Source organism: Neomonachus schauinslandi, chromosome X, assembly GCF_002201575.2.
Source record: "Neomonachus schauinslandi chromosome X, ASM220157v2, whole genome shotgun sequence".
Lineage (NCBI taxonomy): Eukaryota > Metazoa > Chordata > Mammalia > Carnivora > Phocidae > Neomonachus > Neomonachus schauinslandi.
Window position 1 is genome coordinate 83,656,646 of NC_058419.1, and position 23,558 is coordinate 83,680,203.

Consider the following 23,558-nt stretch of genomic DNA (forward strand, 5'->3'; position numbering starts at 1 on the left):
AGCAAGATTCTTCACCTCTCTGATCTTTGGTATCTTCATTTCTAAAATGAATCTAATAATCTCTTCCCTACCATACAGAGTTGTTTTAAGGATTGAAGTGTAATAGCATATTAACAGGATTAACACTTAAAATGCAAGTAAGCTCCCTATTCTGTAGGCCACTAAGATTGTGCCCTAGGACTACTATCTTCTTAATGCCTATGATGGGTATCTTCTGAAAGCTACCTTTGAAAGGAACAGAGTTCAGAGGCCACCTTCAGGGTAGTGCAGGCTGAAGTTGGACAGGCTGTGTCCAGTTTGAGACAGGGGAATGTGTATGGCACCAAATCTCAGAAAGGGAGATTTTAATACTGGGGACTCAAATCTTGGAACTGGAACTCAAGACTAATCAATTGTATCCTTTTCTCTCCCCCTTCCTTTTTTCTCTGTTCTTCTCTTGTCGTTTCAGGTGCATGATGCCTGCCGGAGACGGTTTTCCAAGGAATGCTGGTTTGGAAGTCATCGAACATCAGTCATTCCTCCCACTGCCCTCAGCGACCCTAAAGGAGATGGTGAGTACCTAAACTTTAACCTCAGAATGTATTTCATTGGGGAGGGAGGGAAGGTGTTAAGACTGGGGAAGTTTTTTAATTAAATTATTATTCTCAACCAGTCAAACATTTGGGGGGAATAGGAATGTGCATATATGTAGAGACAGCTCATGTTTCTTTTTAGACCTTTGGGATAATGACTGTTGATGTTTATGGTGCATATGTATGTAGGCATGTTCTCTGTAGGCTTTGTCTCAATTGTTTCTGAATTATCAGACTTGATTCCAACTTCTTCATGATTTTCAGACACTAGATAATTCATAAAATAAGTTTCCTTGCATCCAGGTGGGCAAGGAAGAACTACATAAAGGCCCAGGTCATGTTATTTTTAGAATGAAAACTAACACCAAAGTTGACTCCAAATCTGAAACCAGCATGATTATTGCCCCAGCATGCTCTGCTGATGCTTTGTCAATTCCTAAACACTAGTGATTTATCTAATGCCCCATGAGTTAGTTTTGAGCCTTTCCTTCTAGTCATTTACAATCTCGATCCAATTGAATCTCACTCTTGGGAGACTTTTTTCAGTAACAGTTGTACTCGGGTGCATTTTGAGGGTTAGATGAACTAACATTTGTTAAAGATGGTTTTAAAATACAGGAAGGGGATCAGTAAGCCATCCTTATGCTAATTTAACATCCTTCTGTGGTATGAACTGAACAAATTTGAGAGAGACTATAGACTCCCTGTTTTGCGACGCTGTGGTTGTATTAATGCAGCTCAAAGAAGCGTGAGATTTTTCTTGAAAGGCTCTTTCAGGCTGTTGAGTCATCTGGAGTTTAAAATCGACTAAATCCTCTAAGCCCTTTTCACACTTGATGCTGCCAAACCAAGTTCCTATTGTCCTATTCTGGTACGATTTATGTCCTTGGGCCTACAATCCAAGCTTCACATTTATCCCCTTTTCATCTTGTTGACTTTGACCCATGTGCCCTTTGAGGTCATTTTTCAATCTTGATTCTGTCATCCAATAGCTCTCCTTCCAGCTTTGAGTACTTCAGAGTTGAGAAGCCAGCCTTCTATGTTTTCATTTGAATTGTTGATTAAAATTATTAAATAGTATGGGACACTCCCTTACGATTAACATCAGCCTATTCAAAAGCAACTTTGTGGGCACACTTACCTGGTTATGAATCTGTCTAACATTGCTACATTCCAGCCCATGATGCCACACAATTTTTTCACCTTGTTCACAAGATTCCCTTCACAAACTTGGCCTTGCTCAAATGCATACGTTCTCTAACTCTGGGGGAAATGCTGGATGGGGCTGCCCTTGTCGTCTCCTAGGAATAGCTTTCTGCCAGCACTGCTATCTCTTGTCTTCCCATCTGTGACCAAATTAGGTTTGACACTGAAGTTTGAGTTGTCTTAATTATAGAATTTTCTCTTTATCTCAGTTTCTCACCCCCATCCCGGATTATTTTATTAATCGTTGCAACATGATGCTCTTGTACTTATGGAGAAATGAACACCCAGAGAAGTTAAGATGTTTGCTGTAGGTTAGTGAATAAATCTGAAGGGCAACCAGCTGTGGCACACAGCTGCATTCTGTTGTAGAAGTACACTGCAGAAGGCAGCCCACACTCCAAGCTACCAAATGGATCTACAAATGATTTCAGCTACAACCTCATGGCTATTTAATTTATAGATAACATTAGCATAATTATTTTTCCTATTTCTTTTTTTTATTTAAAGATTTTTATTTATTTATTCATGAGAGACAGAGAGAGAGAGAGGCAGAGGGAGAAGCAGGCTCCCAAGGAGCAGAGAGCCCGATGCGGGACTCGATCCCAGGACCCTGGGATCATGACCTGAGCCGAAGGCAGACGTTTAACCATCTGAGCCACCCAGGCGCCCTATTTTTCCTATTTCTTAATTTAATTCTGGACTAGTTAATATATTCACATGGTTCCAATTTTTTTTAAATAGAAACACATATGCACATGTTTAGTAAAAAAAAACTTACTATCCTTTCTCTCAATCTTCTCAATCTCCCATAGCCCCATCCCATCCCCACTCACAAAAAGTTGGTTACTGCCACTAGTTTATTGAAGAGCTTCCAGTATTTCTTCCTGTATATACTAGTAAATGTAAACGTATACTTTTATCCCTTCCCTTTTTAACACTATACACATTCCTCTGAAACTTGCTTTTTTTTTTTCCTTCACAGTATATTTTGGAGATCTTTTTGTATCAACAAAAGATTGCCTCCTCATTCCTTTTTACAGCTACAAGATACCCCATTATATGAATATATACCATAATGTATTTGACCAGTTCTCTAATTTGGTAGTTTTCAGTCTCTTGTTTTTATAACAATGCTGCAATTGACAATCTCATACAGGTCATTTTACATATACAGCTATAGGAAAAATTCCCAGAAGTGTAGTTACTGGGTCATAATGTATAGGCATTTGTGATTTTCATAGATGCTGTCAAATTGCCCCCCATGGGGCTTGTGTCACTTTGCACTTCCACCCTCAGTGAGAGTTCATAGTTTCTGTGACTTCCTCAATCAAGTGTATCATCTATTTTTTTTATTTTTGCCAATCTTCTGGATAAGAAAAAAGTGGTACCATGGCCTGGTTTTAATTAGTATCTTTCTTATTTATGAATGAGTTTGGTCATCTTTTCACCTTTAAGAAACAATTTATATTTCCTTTTCTCATCAATGTAATGCCTAGCTCATTTTCATCTCAACACTGGGAAACAAGTTAGTTTTTTGAATGGCCCACTTTGCAGATAAGGAAACGGAGTCCCAAATAGCTCACAGTAGTTGGTCTTAGTGCCACTGCTGCCTCATCTCCAGAAAGGGACTAACCCATCGTGTTAAAAATCACTGGGCATAGACAGGTCTATTCCAGGACCTCTGGCAGGGAGAGTCCTTGCTTCTAAGCATAGCTCACAGTTCCACTAGATGTTGGCAGAAAACTGTTTCCATAAATCCTTTCACTGGAGTACATATCCAAAGTCACATGATCACCTGGAGGGTGTTAGCAAAAGGTTGCTGAATAAGGAAAGGAAGCACAGAGCAGAATCAGCTTCTCAAACAAAGGAGGGGTAAGCCTGAAGCCAGGCCATAAGTTGGGGCCTACATTGTTGGTTGGATGAGGAGCAAGCACATAAAACAATACTACCTTTTTTAGGGGTGCCTAAGGTAGCTTAGTCGGTTAAGTGTCTGACTCTTGATTTTGGCTCAGGTCATGATCTCTGGGTTGTGAGATCAGGCTCCGTGCTGGGCATGGAGCCTACTTAAGATTCTCTCTCTCCCTCTCCCTCTGCCCCTCCCCCACACCCACACCCCCTCACCCATGTGTGTGCACATGCACTCCCTCTCTAAAAGAGTAAATAAATAAAATAAAAATAAAAAGATACTACCTTTTTTGATGATTTTCTTCATGTATCTTATGACCTGACCCCTAATGTTTTATACCATACTAAACAGTCTCACCCTTATTTTTGAACTGCTTCCTCACATCTTGTTGTCATTTTATATGGTTCCTGTCATCTCTCTGACCTCATTTCTGCCACTCTCCCCCTCACTCACTCCACAACAGTCATGCTGTTCTGTTCAGTGGTCCTCAGACACCCCGGACAGTCTCCTTTCTCTGGGTCCTAGCACTTATTCCTTCTTCTGCCCCCAAAACTCTTCCCCCTAATATCTGCATTGCTCACTTTTTTACTTCATTCAAGTCTCATCTCAAATGTCCCCTCCCCAGAGAAGCTGTCCCTGACCACCCGGTTTAAAATAACACCCCCTTTAGTCTCCATCCTGTTTCCCTGACTTCTTTTTCTTCATATCATATTATTTTCTTTTTTTTTTCTTTTTTTTTTTTTAAAGATTTTATTTATTTATTTGACAGAGAGAGACATAGCGACAGCAGGAACAGAAGCAGGGAGAGTGGGAGAGGGAGAAGCAGGCTTCCCACAGAGCAGGGAGCCCGATGTGGGACTCGATCCCAGGACTCTGGGATCATGACCTGAGCCGAAGGCAGACGCTTAACAACTGAGCCACCCAGGCGCCCCATATCATATTATTTTCTATATTTCTTTGTTATGTTGTGCCTCCCGCCATTAGAATATAAGTTCCACAAGAGCAGAAACTATTTCTATCTTGCCCACCACTGTATTCTCAGAACATAAGGACAAGCACAGAGAATGCCCTCAATACATATTTGTTGAATGAATGAATGAATGAATGAATGTCTTAACTACCATTGCGTCAACATATTACCTTTTGTAAAACAAATGTTCAAAAGGGTACTACCTTTGGATATTGTGTTCAGGGAGAATAACTACTTCCAAGCTATGCTACTGAAGGGACATAGCAGACTCCCCTTATAGCTGTGAGTCCTAGCAAGCTCTGAAAATTTGGTGCCTGACTGGCTAACTGGCTAAGGATGCCTTCAAAGTCTACTGGCCAGTGAGTAGGAATTGGCCCATAAAGGAAGCCTGCTTTAGGTTTTTCCAGGCAAAACAGCCATGAAATCTGCTCATGTCAGCAGTATTCTTCCAGGCTCCCTTTTACCCAGGATACAAAAAATGGGACAACTCAACCCACCTCCCTCCCTATGCCCCGCACCATTCAGGAGTGGACCACATGCCTTTTGCCCTTTGCATTTCTTTTGCTGGAGTATTCCTGGCAAGTCACAAAAGTTTAGGGGCTCATGATTTGTCTACCATCTCCTAGGGGGCCATTGCTCACTGCCTGTCTCCCTGCCAACAAGCTCTAAGACTCAGCATGAGCGGGCAGGCATTGGCAATTTAGACTGCTATAACTCCACTTCCCTATAGGGAACTTCAGAGTTAAGAATTATTAAAAGCCTTTCTCTTGTTCAGACAATTTCCCTATAGTCTTGTTTCCCCTGAAAGTTGGTGTGATAACTAGGATTGCTCTGCCAGAGCCTTAGAGGAGTGATTAAATCTCCCTCCTTCCTCCCACATTGATATGTTCCGTCATTAGCTCCTGACTAAAAGACAGCCTTTCCCTCCTCCTCTCTCCTTACCTGGTACCTTCTCACTGTGAGAACTGAGCTATCCCAGGCAAAGAGAGAACTAATTGGTATTCTGATCCTCCTCTTGGGTGATCAACCCTCTCCTTCTTCAGTTTCCCCACAGTGTTTTATTAATCCTTCGTTGTGGCACCAATTTCCTTAATCTTTGTGTTCCAACATACTACTGTGTATGAGTCTGTTCCCCCAGCTTGGGGGCAGGGGCTATACCCCTAGCAGTATCTAGTATGATGATTGGTATGTAGTAATTGCTCAGCAAATGTTTGCCTGGCAACAGTTGGGCAGACATTAAATGAAACTCCCTTTGCGTTGTGTTCTGAATTCCCCTCTGCTTCTCAGTCTCAGGAGACTGGAGCATAAGGAAACTCTGAGAGTTGTTGGATATGTCTTTTTGCCTTACTTGTGGTGATTGTATCATGGGTGTTTGCATATATCTAAACTCATTAAATTGTGTAGTTTATATTAAACTCATTAAATTGTGTAGTTTAATATTAAAATATTAAATATGTGTAGTTCTTTGTTTATCAATTATACCTCAATAAAGCTGTTTTTCAAAAAGTCTTTGCAAAATGTAATGTCAAGTTGTGTCTTATTTCCATCTCAACGGCCCTTTTCTTTTTTCTCCTTTTCTTTTTATTGTGTGCATGTATCAGGCCAATTAGTAGTATCTTCAGACTTCTGGAACCTCGATTGGTCATCAGCCTGTTCATGTCCCCTTCTCATCTTCATCAACTCCAAAAGTGGCGATCACCAAGGGATCGTCTTCCTCCGAAAGTTCAAACAATACCTTAATCCGTCTCAAGTTTTTGACCTGTCGAAGGGTGGACCTGAAGCCGGGTAAGCATGGGCTAAGGGATATAGTTGGCTATATAGAAGGGACACTTCACGCTATACATTCTAGACTAGGATAGGTTTCCTGGAATCAGTTCTAGTACCTGGGCAGGAAAGATATATTTTCTCAAGTCAGGATGCAGACACATAACTTCAGAGTATTTGGGGTTGGCTTGTTGGAAGATTTTTAGCCCTCTCCCAGAAATCCCTTCAAGCTGATGCCCTGCTCTCAGATTTGTTCCACCTTTCCTGGTTGGAAGAAGTCTAACTATGTCTCCTGACCTCAGAGGAAGAGGCAAATGGGCATTGCTGTTCACCTTTCCTGTCCCTCATTCTTTCCTGGGGCCAAATAGATATATCTCCACTACAGACCTGTTTTACTTATGGGCCATCTGGCTGTTCAGCTCTGGTTTCTGTGAAGCCACTGGCCACTGTGCAAGGCATTCTTCTTGGGCGTCAGCAAGTGGGTTTAGCTAGGTTACTAGTAGCTTCCAGAACAAGGGTAGGCATAGAAGAGGGTGGGATGAAGCAAGGCCTCATCTCCAGGATTACTTATGGGAACATTGCCTGTGATGTTAGGTACACAGAGAGATAGGAGCGAAGTGAAAGAAGGCAGGTAGCCTGTTAGCAGGATGCAGAAGCAGTAGTCCTTAGCTCCTGGCACAGTATAGAAAGGAGTTGTAAAATCTAGCAGTTCATGAAATGACTCTCCTTCCTCTCTTTCTTTTAGGCTATGCATGTTCAAGAATTTTGCTCGTTTTCGCATTGTGGTTTGTGGTGGAGATGGCAGCGTGAGCTGGGTCTTATCTCTGATTGATGCCTTTGGATTACATGAAAGGGTGAGTTCCTAGCTGACTCAGTTCAGCCACTGCTAGAGAGACTGAGGGTATGAAGCAGCTCATCCCAAAGAGTCCCCGGTCTTCACTCTCCTTACCTATATCACACATGTTTTCCACTGGTTTCATAGTCAACCTGACAGACAGATAGCCAATCTAAGCTTCCTCATCTAAACAATTTCCTGTGGGAAGGAGAAATGAGGGAGTTAGTAGAAAGAATGAGCAGTGCTTTATTCCCCAGGCCCCAGAGTCAGGGGAATGTCATGGAGCCGAAGGGAAGGAGAGCAAACAAAAAAGAAGCGTCTTCAGGCCACATTCAGCCCCCAATTTCCTTCCCCTCCTGAGGCTACTGATTTTCTTCCCTGAGTCACAAGAGTAGCCGAAACTTTCCTCTCACTTTCCCCCCTCTCCCTAGATAGCTCCCTGCTCTTCTGACTCTAGTAGCTTTGTCTCCCAAGACACCTTATCTCCTTGGCCAAGCCTTGATAGAAATTTGTGGCTATACTTCTCTTTCATAAGCTATCTATAAATACTGGCATATTCCAACCTTTCCCTGTACTGAGTACGTTCTGCCTTGTCAAGAATGGGGCCAAACTTTTTAAGAAAAAGTTCACTCAGCCTCAGATATCTTCCTACTACACTTCCTAAAATCAGAAGTCTCTTATTGTCACTGGCTTTGAGACCACTATCTTTCCCAAGGAGCACCTTCTGGGTTCTTTTATGGGTGGATCTTGGTAGGATTGACTGAATATTTTGCCTGGTTTTGTTCTTGCAGTGTCAATTGGCAGTCATCCCACTTGGAACTGGCAACGATCTGGCCCGTGTCCTAGGTTGGGGTGCGTTCTGGAACAAAAACAAGTCACCTGTGACCATCCTCAACAGAGTGGAGCAGGCTAGTGTGAGGATTCTAGACAGGTGAGTGGCTGAAAGATCAGGTCGTTGTGCTTATTCCAGTCCCATATCAGTTACTCTCAGTTATATCATCTCATTCCTTTCTGGCTTCAGTGCAGGGCAGTTTTGGGGGGCCTTGTCTATTAAGAAGTCAGGGTCTACCATGTATCCTTTAGACATCACTAAAGCCCCTCTTCACACTTAAAAGATCCTAAATCAGGAGCCCCTCAGGTAAATTTAAAGGGTTTTGTAAACTGCCTTCAAATTGCGTAGCTAATTTTCTTTTTTTTTTTTAAAGATTTTATTTATTTATTTGAGAGAGAGAGAGAGAGCACATGAGAGGGGGAGGGCCAGAGGGAGAAGCAGACTCCCCGCTGAGCAGGGAGCCCGATGCGGGACTCGATCCTGGGACTCCAGGATCATGACCTGAGCCGAAGGCAGTCGCTTAACCAACTGAGCCACCCAAGCGCCCCATAGCTAATTTTCTATATAAGCATATTTTTTCTTGGAAGTGATTCTATCTTTCTATTCTATTCTAGAATAGTATAGAAACTATTCTATAGCTTCATCAGTTTTTCAAAGAAACTCAAAAAAATTAGGGTTCAGAAACAATTGGCCTAGATTGTCTTTGCTCTAGAGAAGAATGAGTATTGCCATCCTATCTCCTGAGAAGAAGAGATAGGGTCAATGCTGGGTCATAGTATTTGATTTATGGCTGCCCATAAGAACATTCTGGGAAGCTTTTTCAAGGTACCAAGCTGAGCCCACCACAAAGATTCTTATTCAGTACATCTTGGGTAGGGCCCTGGTATATGTATTTTATAAAAGCACCTGAGGTGATCTTGATAGTTACCTCTCTGGTTGAAAAGCACTGCCCTCTGACCCTATGATGGAATTCTTTCCATCACACTGGCCTTGAGAAGTCATGAGGCGGAGGCCCCAATTGTAGTATATCTTGAGATCAGGTGACCTGAGATAGTGTGGGCATCACTACAACTCATCTTCCCCCACCACATAAACATTTTGACCTTTTTCTTGACATGTGAAGCATTGATGACAGCCTGTGATGAAACAGAGCCCTAAATATCTGTCTTTGACCTTCATTTCAGATGGAGTGTGATGATCCGTGAGACTCCCAGACAAACCCCATTGCTAAGAGGACAGGTTGAAATGGATGTACCCCGATTTGAGGTAACTACTGCCCAGCTGTAATTCAGGCCAACACCTTTATTACACAGTGCAATAATAGGCAAAACCCAGAGAGAAGCTTTTGTATTGTCCATGGGCTCAGTGAGGATGAGATCACGGAGGACTGGAGACACGTCAATCAGCAGCTTTTACTAGGAACTGTGTTAGGCATTGGGGATATAATTCATTCAACCATTTACTTATTCATTCATTCAAAATATGTATGGAAAATATTTATGGATTCCCTACTATGTGTGAGATACTGTTCTGGGAGCTGTTCTTATGTACTAGTGGGTAACAAAGAATGACACAGTTCATGTTGTCATGGAGTTCATAGTCTAGTAATAGAAACAATAGTTTTAATAAAATAGTATGAGTGTTAGTATATAAGGAAGTAGAGAGGGGTGTGAACACCCAGCAGGTGTACCAAACCCAGTCTGGGGGAAATCAAGGAAAGCTTCTCAGAAGAGCCATTTCAGAAAAGATTGAAGGACCAGAGGGAGTCAATCAAGATAGCAAGAAAGGGGAGGCCTGTTCCAGACAGACTGAATAGTGCGTGTTGTTCCAAAGGCAAGACAGAGCATAGAATATTCACAGAATGGAATGGAATATTCACATACATTTATTAATGGCTAAGACATAGGGGTCAGGGAGGAGAAATACAGGGAGAATGACTAAAGATGAGGCTGGAAAAGCAATCAGGGGCCAGGCCAGGAAGAAACCAGTAATCCATGGTAGGAAGTTTGGGCTTTTATCCTAATGAGAATTATAGAAGGATTTTTTTCTTATATTATTATGAGAATTTTCAAATATACTAGCTTCTTGAACTCAATAGTAAAACTAATTAAGACTCTAGCCTACAGGATGTAACTCTCAAAGACATAAAAAGGCTTATTTCAATATAAATGACATTTTATTGGCCATCTACTATATGTATATCACAGTACATATTATTAGGCATTATATTAAAGTTTGAGATATATAATGCCAATAAGCATGCAAACATATATATATATATATATATAATGGTAGAGTCTACCATTAACATTTCACTATACTTGCTTTATCACATATCTGTGCATCTATCCATTCTGCTATCTAATAGTATTCTGCTATTTAACAGAAGTGTTTTAAGCAGAAGAGTTCCATGATACATGGAAAAACAATTGAAAGAATAAAGACTAGAGGCAAGGAGAAAAGAGAAGAGATGCAGTTGTCTAGGCAAAAAAATGATGGTGATTTGGACTGGTGAAGTGGTAACAGGGATAAGGAGATGTGGGCATATTTAAGACATATGGGAGGGATAGAATCATCAGGACTTGATAGATGTTTGAATGTAGGAGGTGATGGGAGAGGGAGAAGTAGAAGCTGTAGTTAAGAATACAGACTTGGGCACCTGGCTGGCTCAGTTGGTAGAGCATGTGACTCTCAATCTCAGGGTCATGAGTTCAAGCCCCACATTGGGCAAGAAGCCTAGAAAAAAAAAAAAAGAATACAGACTCAAGAGGCAGACTACCTGGAATCAAATCCTGGCTCTGCCACCTATCAGCTACCCCTTTCCTGTGCCTCAGTTTGCTGTTCTGTGAAATGGAGTTATTATAAGGACTACATAAGAAAATATTTATATATATACCTTAGAACAGAGCCTGGTACATAGTAAGTATGATATAAATGAATGCTATTATTATTACTTATATTATTATAATAAGAGGTAGCACTCTGGCATTGGAAAGATGGGGGTTCAAATCCCAGATCTATTGTTTACTAGCTAGGCAATATGAGATTGTTTGTTCATTTGAAATATGGAAGAAAAAGTTACCTCCATGAGTTTTTGAGAATTATTTAAATGAGAACAAGCAATATATATCTCTTATTTTTAGAATGACCACAAATCTAAGATTATCTATGGGGCTCTTCAACAAGAATTCTTTGATTGTGATTATCTTCAGAGAGGCAGTTGAGTTGTTGGTAAAGAGTCAGTAGGAAAAAATGAGGGGATAGGGATGGGCAGCAGACTATGTCCCAGTCCTTTGATTCCAGGGCTGAACACTCCTTTCTCCCTAGGCTGCTGCCATCCAACATCTAGAATCTGCAACCACTGAGCTGAACAAAATCCTGAAGGCCAAGTACCCCACAGAGATGATCATCGCAACCAGGTCAGTCTTCCTTTAGCTTTCAAACTGGGGTGCTTTTTTCCCTTCATGGTCTGTTCCTCAGTCAGAGAAGGAGCTCATTTTGATAGCTTGGGGTACTGAAGCCAAGGGAAGTATCAGATTTCTCCCAACTCAAACCTCCTGAATGGAAAGTTTAGGAAAAAATAGATGAGATTGAGGAGAGGGCTCCTGCTAGTCCAAAAAGACAAAATTACAAGCCAGAGATTTGGAAGGATTACAGAAGGGAAACAACATTCCACGCTATTCAAGAGTCTAACATAACACCCTGCAGTAGGGAAACCTTGCTTTCCATCTGACCCTGGGAAAGGTCCCTGTAGAACTGATGACAGCTGCTTTCTCATATCCTAAACAACATATTCTGCCCTTCCAAATATGTGGGTCATTCATTCCTCCTGGGACACTTTGGATGGTTCCTGACGAGTCTGCTATATTCTCCTTTGATAAACACTGCCCCCCCCCAGGACAGTCCTCCCAAAGTCATTATGTTTGTATTAAATTATATGGGCCCTTGAACCATAGCTGATTTGACCCAGGGTGAAAACCTGACCCAAGTTGGAGCAATCGAATTTTCTTTTCTGGAAATTCTGAATTTAGGGCTAAGAAATTCTAGTTAAACTCTCTTAGGTACTCATGTATTTGACCATATATACATGAAGAAATGGAAAACCAAAGGGAGAGGGGAAAGGAAGGAGAGGGAGAGAAGACAGATCAGGAAAGAGAGACAGAAGGAAAGAGAAGGTGGAAGATGGACTTCATAAGAGAGAAGGGCTCTGGACCTCATGGTCCATATCATGTTGTCCCATCTATCTTATCTTTGCAGATTCCTGTGCTCAGCAGTGGAAGATTTTGTGGTGGATATTGTAAAGGCCTGGAGTCGGATAAAAGAGAACAATACAGCTATAGAATCTGTGATTTTGAAAGTAAGTTTCCATTCCTTTTATCTTGCATGCTTTGTGGAGCCAGGGCCTCCTTTTTATCTTTTTTTTTTTTAATTTGTTATTTTAATTCTAGTATAATTAACATACACTATTATATTAGTTTCAGGTGTACAACATAGTGATTCAACTATTCTATACATTACTCAGTGCTCATCATGTTAAGTGTACTCTTAATCCTGTTTCCTATTTCACCTATCCCCCAACCACCTCCCCTCTGGTAACCATCAGTTTGTTCTCTATACTTAAGAGTCTGTTTTTTGGTTTGTTTATTTTTTCTTTGTTCATTTGTTTTGTTTCTTAAATTCCACGTAAGAGTGAAATCACATGGCATTTGTCTTTCTCTGACTGACTTATTTCACTTAGTATTGTACCCTCTAGATCCACCCATGTTTTGTAAATGGCAAGATTTCATTATTTTTATGGATAATATTCCATTGTATGTATATAACACATCTTCTTTATCCACTTATCCATGGATGGACACTTAGCTATTGTAAATAATGCTGCAATAAACATAAGGGTGCATGTATCTTTTCAAATTAGTATTTTCATTTTCTTTGGGTAAATAGCCAATTACTAGATCCTATGGTAATTCTATTTTTAATTTTTTGAGGAACCTCTATAGTGTTTTCCAGAGTGGCTGCACCAGTTTGCATTCCCACCAACAGTGTAAGAGGGTTCCCCTTTCCCCACATCCTCGCCAACACCTGTTGTTTCTTGTGTTGTTGATTTTAGCCATTCTGACAGGTGTGAGGGGATAGCTCATTGTGGTTTTGATTTGTATTTTCCTGATGAGTGATATTGAGCATCTTTTCAAGTGTCTGTTGGCCATCTGGATGTCTTCTTTGGAGAAATGCCTGTTCATGTCTTCTGGCCATGTTTTAATTGGGTTATTAGTGTTTTAGATGTTGAGTTCTTTCAGTTCTTTATATATTTTGGATGCTAACCCTTTATCAGACATGTCATTTGTAAATATCTTCTTCCATTCCATAGGTAGCCTTATGTTTTGTTGATTATTTCCTTCACTGTTCAGAGCTTTTTATTTTGATGTAATCCCAATATTTTATTTTTGCTTTTATTTTCCTTGTCTAAGGGGACCTATCTAGAAAAAAGTTGCTATGGCTGATGTCAGACAAGTTACTGTCTGTGCTCTCTTCTAGGATTCTTATGGTTTCATGTCTCACATTTAGGTCTTTCATCCATTTTGAATTTGTTTTGTGTATGGCATAAGAAAGTGGTCTAATTTCTTTCTTTTGCAGGTTAATGTCCAGTTTTCCCAACACAATTTGTTGAAGAGACAGTCTTTCCCATTGGATATTCTTTCCTGCTTTGTTGAAGATTAACTGACCATATAATTATGGGTTTACTTCTAGGTTTTTTATTCTGTTCCACAGATCTCTACATCTATTTTTGTGCCAGTATCATACTGTTCTAATTACTACAGCTTTGTAATATAACTTGAAGCCCAGAATTATGGTGCCTCCAGCTTTGCTTTTCTTTCTCAAGATTGCTTTGGCTATTTTGGGTCTTTTGTGGTTCTGTACAAATTTTAGGATTGTTTGTTCCAGCTCTGTGAAAAATACTGTTGGTAGTTTGATAAAAATTGCTTTAAATGTGTAGATTGCTTTGGGTAGTATAGACATTTTAACAATATCTGTTCTTCCAACCCATGAGCATGGAATGTCTTTCCATTTCTTTGTGTCTTCTTCAATTTCTTTCATTAATGTTTTACAGTTTTCAGAATACAGGGCTTTCACTTCTGTGGTTAGGTTTATTCCTAAGTATCTTATTATTTTGGGTACAATTATAAACAGGATTGATTCCTTAATTTCTCTTTCTGTCACTTCATTATTGGTATATAGAAATGCAACAGACTTCTGTACATTGATTTTGTATCCTGCGATTTTACTGAATTGGTTTACCAGTACTCTCAGTTTTTTGGTGGAGTCTTTCTGGTTTTCTATATATAGTATCATGTCAACTGCAAATAGTGAACGCTTGACTTCTTCCTTGCCCATTTGGATGCCTTTTATTTCTTTGTATTGTCTGACTGCTGTGGCTAGGACTTCCAGTACTATGTTGAATAATAGTGGTGAGAGTGGACACTCTTGTCTTGTTCCTGACCATAGAGGAAAAGCTCCCAGTTTTTCCCAAGAATGATGTTAGCTGTAGGTTTTTAATAAGTGACCTTTATTATGTTGAGGTATGTTTGTGGGTTTATTTCTGGGCTCTCTATTCTGTTCTATTGATCTATGTGTCGATTTTTGTTCCAGTACCATACTGTTTTGACTACTACAGCTTTGTAGTACATCTTGAAATCTGGGATTGTAATACCAGTTTTGTTCTTCTTTCTCAGGATTGCTCTGGCTATTCAGGGTCTTTTGTCATTCCGTACAAATTTTAGGATTATTTCTTCTAGTTCTGTGAAAAATGCTGTTGGTAATTTGATACGAATTGCATTAAATCTGTATATTGCTTTGGGTGGTATGGACATTTTAACAATATTTGTTTTCCCAATCCATGAACATGGAATATCTTTCCATTTGTGTCATCTTTAGTTTCACTCATCAGTGTTTTATAGTATTCAGAGTACAGATTTTTCACTGCCTCGGTTGTTTATTTTATTATTTTTGGTGCAATTGTAAATGGGATTGTTTTCTTAATTTCTCTTTCTGCCACATCCTTATTAGTATATGGATTGCTTTAGATAGATTTTGTATTCTGCTACTTTACTGAATTCATTTATCTGCCCTAGTAGTTTTTTGGTGGAGTCTTTAGGGTTTTCTATATACAGTATCATTTCATCTACAGATAGTGAAAGTTTTACTTCTTCCTTAGTGGTTTGGATTCCTTTTATTTCTTTTTGTTGTCTGATTGCTGTCGCTAGGACTTCCAGTACTATGCTGAATAAAAATAGTGAGAGTGGGCATCCTTGTCTTGTTCCTGATCTTGGGAAAAACTCTGTTTTTCACCATTTACTAGGATGTTGACTGTGGGCTTTTCATATATGGCCTTTATTATGTTGAGGTATGTTCCCTCTAACTCCACTTTGTTAAGGATTTTTGTCATAAATGGATGTGTACTTTGTTAGATGCTTTTTCTACATCTGTTGAAATGATCACATGGTTTTTATCCTTTCTGTTGTTGATGTGATGTATCACATTGATTAATTTGCAAATATTGAATCACGCTTGCATCCAAGGAATAAATCCTACTTGCTTGTGGTGAATGATTTTTTAATGTATTGTTGGATTCAGTTTGCTAATATTTTGTGGAAGATTTTTGAATCTATGTTCATAAGAGATATTGGCCTGTAGTTCTCTTTTTTTATATTGTTTTTATCTGGTTTTGTTATCAGACTAATGCTGGCCTCATAGAATGAATTTGGAAGCTTTCCTTCCTCTTATGTTTTTTGGAATAGTTGAGAAGAATGAGTTTTAACTCTCCTGTAAATGTTCAGTAGAATTCACCTATGAAGCCAGCTGGTCCTGGACTTTTGTTTGTTGGAAATTTCTTCATTGCTGATTCAATTTAATTGCTGGTAATCAGTCTGTTCAAATTTTCTATTTCTTCCTTGTTCAGTTAAGGAAGGTGATTTGTTTCTAGGAATTTATCTATTTCTTCTAGGTTGTCCAATTTGTTGGCATATAATTTTTCATAATATTCCCTCATTTCTGTGTTGTCAGTTCTTATTTCTCCTCTTTCATTTCTCATTTTGTTTATTTATTCCTCTCCCTCTTTTTTTTTTAATGAGTCTGGTTAACAATTTATCAATTTAGTTTGTCTTTTCAAAGAACCACCTCCTGGTTTCATTGATCTATTCTATTGGTTGTTTAGTTTCTATTTCACTTATTCTGCTCTAGTTTTTATTATTTTCTTCCTTGTACTGTTTTTGAATTAGGTTTTCTTTTTTCTATCTCCTTTAGATGTAAGGTTAGGTTTTTGAGATTTTTGAGATTTGAAATTTTTCTTGCTTCCTGAGGTAGGCCTGCGTTGCTATAAACTTCCCTCTTGTAACAGCTTTTCCTGTATCCCAAAGATTCAGGATTTTATGTGTTCATTTTCATTTGTCTCCATGTATTTTTTTCTTATGTCCCCTGACCTATTCATTGTTTAGTAGCATGCTATTTACCCTCCTTGTATTTGTTTTCTTTCCTGATTTTGTCCAGTGGTTGATTTCTAGTTTCACAGCATTGTGTAAGAAAAGATGCATGATATGACTTCAATCATTTTGATTTTGTTAAGATTTGTTTCATGGCTTAACATGTGATCTATCTAGAGAATATTCCATATGCACTTGAAAAGAATGTGTATTCCACTGTTTTAGGATAGAATATTCTAAATATATCTGTTAGATCCATCTGGCCCAAATTGTCATTTAAGCCACAGTTTCCTTGTTGATCTTCTCTTGGATGATTTATCCATTGATATAAGTGATTTGTTAAAATGCCTGCTATTATGTATCACTATCAATTACTTCCTTTATTTTTTTTCATTTATTCACAATTTATTTTTTCAAAGAGGTAAAGCATTTGGCTGTTTGATATAGATACGCCTCTATTTAAACCACTAAAGGATGGTTTCTGTAATTTGCAACCAAATGTATTCCTTGCTGATTTATATATTTTTCTTTTTTTTTTTTGCATTATACTTTTTTATTTCAATTAATTAACATATAACGTATTACCGGTTTCAGAGGTACAGGTCTGTGATTCATCAGTCTAATATAACACTCAGTGCTCATTACATCACATGCCCTCCTTAATGTCCATCATTCAGTTACCATGTCACTACACCCCCCTCCCTCCAGCAACCCTCAGTTTGTTTCCTATGATTAAGAGTCTCTTATGGTTTGCCTCCCTCTCTGTTTTCATCTTGTTTTATTTTTTCCTCTCTTCCCCTATAATCCTCTGTTTTGTTTCTTAAATTCCACATATCAGTGAGATCATGTGATAATTGTCTTTCTCTGATTGACTTATTTCACTTAGCATAATACCATCTACTTCCATCCAGTCATTGCAAATGGCAAGATTTCATTTTTGATGGCTGCATAATTTTCCATTGTGTGTGTGTGTGTGTGTGTGTGTATACCAGATCTTCTTTATCCACTCATCTGTCGATGGACATCTGTGCTCTTTCCATAGTTTGGCTATTGTGGATATTGCTGCTATAAACATTGGGGTGTAGGTGCTCCTTCAGATTACTACACTTGTATCGTTGGGGTAAATACCCAGCAGTGCGATTGCTGGATTGTAGGGTAGCTCTATTTTCAACTTTTTGAGGAACCTCTATACTGTTTTGAAGAGTGGCTGCAATACCTTGCATTGCAACCAACAGTGTAAGAGGGTTCCCCTTTCTCCGCATCCTTGCCAACATTTGTTGTTTCCTGACTTTTTAATTTTAGCCATTCTGATTGGTGTGAGGTGGTATCTCATTGTGGTTTTGATTTGTATTTCCCTGATACCAAGTGATGTGGAACATTTTTTCATGTGTCTGTTGGCCATTTGTAGGTCTTTTTTGGAGGAATATCTGCTCATGTCTTCTGCCCACTTCTTGACTGGATTATTTGGTTTTGGGGTGTTGAGTTTGATAAGTTCTTTATATATCTTTGATACTTGCCCTTTATCTGATATGTCATTTGCAAATATCTTTTCTCATTCCATCAGTTGTCTTTTGGTTTGCTGACTATTTCCTTTGCTGTGCAAAAGCTTTTTATCTTGATGAAGTCCCAATAGTTATTTTTTGCCTTTGTTGCTGCCTGTGTTTTCCTCTAGGATTTTGATGGATTTCTGTCTCACATTTAGGTCTTTTAACCATTTGGAGTCTATTTTTCTGTATGGTGTAAGGAAATGGTCCAGTTTCATTCTTCTGCATGTGGGTCTGTACTTTTCTGAACACCATTTGTTAAAGAGACTGTCTTTTTTCCACTGAGTATCCATTCCTGCTTTGTCAAAGATTAGTTGACCATAGAGTTGAGGGTCCATTTCTGGGTTCTCTATTCTGTTCCATTGATCTACGTGTCTGTTTTTGTGCCAGTACCATACTGTCTTGATAATTACAACTTTGTAATAGAGCTTGAAGTCGGGAATTGTGATGCCACCAGTTTTGGTTTTCTTTTTCAACATTCCTTTGGCTATTCAGTGTCTTCTGGTTCCATACAAATTTTAAGATTAAAATTTAGGTTCCAGCTCTGTGAACAAAGTTGATGGTATTTTGATAGGGATTGCATTGAATGTGTAGATTGCTCTAAGTAGCATAGACATTTTAACAATATTTGTTCTTCCAATCCATGAGCATGGAATGTTTTTCCATTTCTTTGTGTCTTCATCGCTTTCTTTCATGAGTGTTCTATAGTTTTCTGAGTAAAGATCTTTTGCCTCTTTGGTTAGGTTTATTCCTAGGTATCTTATGGCTTTTGGTGCAAATGTAAATGAGATTGATTCCTTGATTTCTCTTTCTTCTGCCTCATTGTTAGTATATAGAAATGCAACTGATTTCTGTGCATTGATGTTTATATCCTACCACTTTGCTGAATTCCTGTATGAGTTCTAGCAATTTTGGGGTGGAGTCTTGGGTTTTCCACATAGAGGATCATGTCATCTGCAAAGAGTGAGAGTTTGACTTCTTCTTTGCCAATTCAGATGCCTTTTATTTCTTTTTTTGTCTGATTGCTGAGGCTATGACTTCTAGTACTATGTTGAATAACAATGGTGACAATGGACATCTCTGTTGTAGTCCTGACCTTAGGGGAAAAGCTCTCAGTTTTTCCCCATTGAAAGTGATATTCGCTATGGGCTTTTCATAGATGGCCTTTATGATATTGAGGTATGTTCCCTCTATCCCTACACTGTGAAGAGTTTTAATCAAGAAAGGATGCTGTACTTTGTCAAATGCTTTTTCTGCATCTATTGAGAGGATCATATGCTTCTTGTTTTTCTTTTATTTATGTAATGTATCACATTGATTGATTTGCAGATGTTGAACTACCCTTGCAGCCCAGGAATAAATCCCGCTTGGTCATGGTGAATAATCCTTTTAATGTACTGTTGGATCCTATTGGCTAGTATTTTGGTGAGAATTTTTGCATCCATGTTCATCAGGGATATTGGTCTATAATTCTCTTTTTTGGTGGGGTCTTCATCTGGTTTTGGGATTAAGGTCATGCTGACCTCATAGAAAGAGTTTGGAAGTTTTCTTTCCATTTCTATTTTTTGAAACAGTTTCAGAAGAATAGGTGTCAATTCTTCTTTGAATGTTTGGTACAATTCCCCTGGGAAGCCCTCCAGCCCTGGGCTCTTGTTTGTTGGGAGATTTTTGATTACTGCTTCAATTTCCTTGCTGGTTATGGGTCTCTTCAGGTTTTCTATTTCTTCCTGTTTCAGTTTTGGTAGTTTATGTGTCTCTAGGAATACAAGCACTTCTTCCAGACTGTAATATGCTGGCATATGGTTGCTCATAATATGTTCTTATAATTGTTTGTATTTCTTTGGTAATGGTTGTGATCTCTCTTCTTTCATTCACGATTTTATTTATTTGGGTCCTTTCTCTTTTCTTTTGGATAAGTCTGGCCAGGGGTTTATCAATCTTATTAATTCCTTCAAAGAACCAGCTCTTAGTTTCATTGATCTGTTCTACTATTCTTTCACTTTCTATTTCATTGATTTCTGCTCTAATCTTTATTGTTTCTCTTCTCCTGCTTGGTTTAGGCTTTATTTGTTGTTCTTTCTCCACATCCTTTAGGTGTAAGGTTAGGTTGTGTATTTGAGACCTTTCTTGTTTTTTGAGGAAGTCTTGTATTGCTATATACATTCCTCTTAGGACCACCTTTGCTGCATCCCAAAGATTTTGAACAGTTGTGTTTTCATTTTCATTTGTTTCCATGAATTTTTTTTTAATTCTTTAATTTCCTGGTTGACCCATTCTTTCTTTAGTAGGATTCTCTTTAGCCTCTATGTATTTAAGTTCTTTCCAACTTTCCTCTTGGGACTGAGTTCCAGTTTCAAAGCACTGTGGTCTGAAAATATGCAGGGAATGATCCCAATCTCTTGGTACCAATTGAGACCTAATTTGTGACCTAGTATGTTATCTATTCTGAAGAATGTTCCATTTGCACTTGAGAAGAGTGTGTATTCTGTTGTGTTAGGATGGAATGTTCTGAATATGTGTGAAGTCCATCTGGTCCAGCATGTCATTCAAAGCCCTTATTTCCTTGTTGATCTTCTGCTTAGATGATCTGTCCATTGCAGTGACGGGGGTGTTAAATTCCCCTACTATTATTGTATTATTATCAATGTGTTTCTTTAATTTTGTTATTAATTAGCTTATATAATTGGCTGCTCCCATGTTAAGGGGCATAAATATTTGCAATTGTTAGATCTTCTTGTTGGATAGACCCTTTAATTATGATATAGTGCCCTTCCTCATCTCTTATTCCAGTCTTTGGTTTAAAATCTAATTTGTCTGATACAAGGATTGCCACCCCATCTTTCTTTTGATGTCCATTAGCATTATAAATGGCTTTTCACCACCTCACTTTAAATCTGGAGGTGTCTTTGGGTCTAAAATTAGTCTCTTGCAGACAGCATATCGATGGGTCTTGTTTTTTTATCCAATCTGATACCCTGTATCTTTTGATTGGGGTATTTAGCCCATTTACATTCAGAGTAACTATTGAAAGATATGAATTTAATGCCATTGTATTACCTGTAAATTGACTGTTTCTATCTATTGTCTCTGTTCCTTTCTGGTCTGTTACTCTTGGGCTCTCCCTTTGCTTAGAGGATCCCTTTTAACATTTCTTGTAGGGCTGGTTTGGTGATCACAAATTCTTTCAGTTTCTGTCTGTCCTGGAAGCTTTTTATCACTCCTATTTTGAATGACAGCCTAGTTGGATAAAGTTTTCTTGGCTTCATATTTTTCCCATTTAGCACCCTGAATATATCATGCCAGTCCTTTTTGGCCTGCCAGGTCTCTGTGGATAGGTCTGCTGCCAATCTAATGTTTCCACCCTTGTAGGTTAAGACCTTTTATCACAAGCTCCTTTCAGGATTTTCTCTTTGTCTTTGAGATTTGCAAGTTTTACTAATATATGTCTGGGTGTTGACCTATTTTTATTGATTTTGAGGGGGGTTCTCTGTGCCTCCTGGATTTCGATACCTGTTTCCTTCCCCAATTTAGGGAAGTTCTCTGCTGTAATTTGCTCCAATATACCTTCTGCGTCCCTCTCTCTTTCCTCTTCTTCTGGGATCCCAATTATTCTAATATTGTTCTGCTTTATGGTATCACTTATCTCTCAAAATCTCCCCTCGTGATCCAGTAGTTGTTTATCTCTCTTTTTCTCAGCTTCTTTATTCTTCATCATTTGGTCTTCTATATCACTAATTCTCTCTTCTGCCCAATGTATCCTAGCAGTTAGGGCCTCCATTTTTTATTGCATCTCGTTAATAGCCTTTTTTTATTTCGACTTGGTTAGATTTTAGTTCTTTTAGTTCTCCAGAAGGGGATTCTCTAGTGTCTTCTATACTTTTTCAAACCCAGCTAGTTTCTTTATAATCATTATTCTGAATTCAGTTCTGACATCTTACTTACATCCATACTGATTAGGTCCCTGGCATTCAGTACTGCCTCTTGTTCTCTTTTTTGAGGTGAGTTTTTCTGTCTTGTTATTCTGTCCAGAGAAGAATAGATGAATGCAAGAACAAAATACTAAAATGGCAGCAATGACCCCAGAGAAATATACACTAAATGAATCAGAAGAGACCTGAAACTGGGGGAAAAAAATTTTTTAAAGGGAGAGAATATAATCAGACAGGTGAGCAGAATAGAGCAATACACTGGATTCTGTGTGTATTTTGATCTGTTTTAGAAAACTAGATCCCAAAACTGTAAAGAAAGAAAAACATATATGTCCAAGAATAAAATTAAATACTATGAAAGGATAGAATGTAACTGTAAAAATGGAAATTAAAAGACAAGAAAAACAAAAGAGAAAAAAAAACAGCAACAAATAAAAGGAAGAGATATAAACAGACAGGTGGACACAATAGAGCAATACACTATCTCCTGAGTGTATATTGGTCAGTTTATTAGAAGAAACTACATCCCAAAATTGTAAGGAAAGAAAAACATATATACAAAAATAAAATTAAATACCTTGAAAGGATAGAATGTAACTGTAAAGATGAAAATTTAAAAAGACTTTAACAAAACAAAACAAAAAAGGAAGAAGGGGAAAAAACCAAGGTAAAAGAGAATATGATCAGACAGGTGAATAGAACAGAGCCCTACACTAGATTTTGGGTGTATTTTGGTCTGTTTGAAGAAACTGCATCCCAAAATTGCAAAGAAAGAAAAACATATATATACAAAAATAAGATTAAATACAATGAAGGGATAGAATGTAACTGTAAAAATGAAAATTAAAAAAGGTTTTAAAAAAGAGTTGATAAAATAAATTGGTTGAAAAAAGAAAAAAAAATTTAAAGAATTAAAGTTGAAAAACTAAAAAATCATGGGGGAAAGGCAATGAATTCTATGTGCTGTATTCCCCTAGCGCTGGAGTTCTGCTGTTCTCATTGATTGGTAAACTCAGTCTTGGCTGGCTGTTCTCGCTGATCTTCTGGGGGAGGGGCCTGTTGCCATGGTTTCCAAAAGTCTTTGCCGGAGGCGGAATTGCCCCGCCCTTGCCCGGTCTGGGCTAAGTAATCTGCTCGGGTTTGCTCTCGGGAGCTTTTGTTCCCTGCAAGCTTTCCCTACAGCTTTGGAGGACAAGAGTGAAAATGGTGGCCTCCCAATCTCCGCCCCAGAGGAGCCGAGAACTTGGGGCCCCGCTCCTCAGTGCGCCCCCAGAGAAAAGCAGTCAATCACTCCCATCTCCCAGTCTCCGGCCGCAGTCCGTGCTCACCCGGCCTGTGACTGCGCGTTTCTATCTCTGGCACCCGACCCCGTGTGGAGTCTCCAAACCCAGCAGATCCCTGCGGTGCACTCCCACGCGGCTCCTCCCAGGGGAGGAAGGGGAGTCTCCCAGATCTGCTGCTTGTTGGGTCCCTGCTGGAGGAGCAGTGGCCCGACTGTGCTGCGGATCACGGTTTATGGCAAC

General features: G+C 38.9%; 1 protein-coding gene and 1 non-coding gene across 2 annotated transcripts in view; both read left to right on the top strand.

The window, feature by feature from the left end:
* Nucleotides 1-23,558, top strand: part of DGKK (diacylglycerol kinase kappa) — a 148,562-nt gene that overhangs the window by 91,772 nt on the left and 33,232 nt on the right. Inside the window, exons 8-14 of the mRNA XM_044911813.1 lie at nucleotides 449-551; nucleotides 6,256-6,439; nucleotides 7,164-7,272; nucleotides 8,045-8,184; nucleotides 9,270-9,351; nucleotides 11,413-11,504; nucleotides 12,343-12,442. Of these exons, the coding sequence (XP_044767748.1) occupies nucleotides 449-551; nucleotides 6,256-6,439; nucleotides 7,164-7,272; nucleotides 8,045-8,184; nucleotides 9,270-9,351; nucleotides 11,413-11,504; nucleotides 12,343-12,442 (810 nt within the window). The remainder of the gene's footprint in view (nucleotides 1-448; nucleotides 552-6,255; nucleotides 6,440-7,163; nucleotides 7,273-8,044; nucleotides 8,185-9,269; nucleotides 9,352-11,412; nucleotides 11,505-12,342; nucleotides 12,443-23,558) is intronic.
* Nucleotides 10,743-10,815, top strand: TRNAE-CUC. The gene has a single exon. It is a non-coding gene; the product is annotated as a tRNA-Glu (tRNA).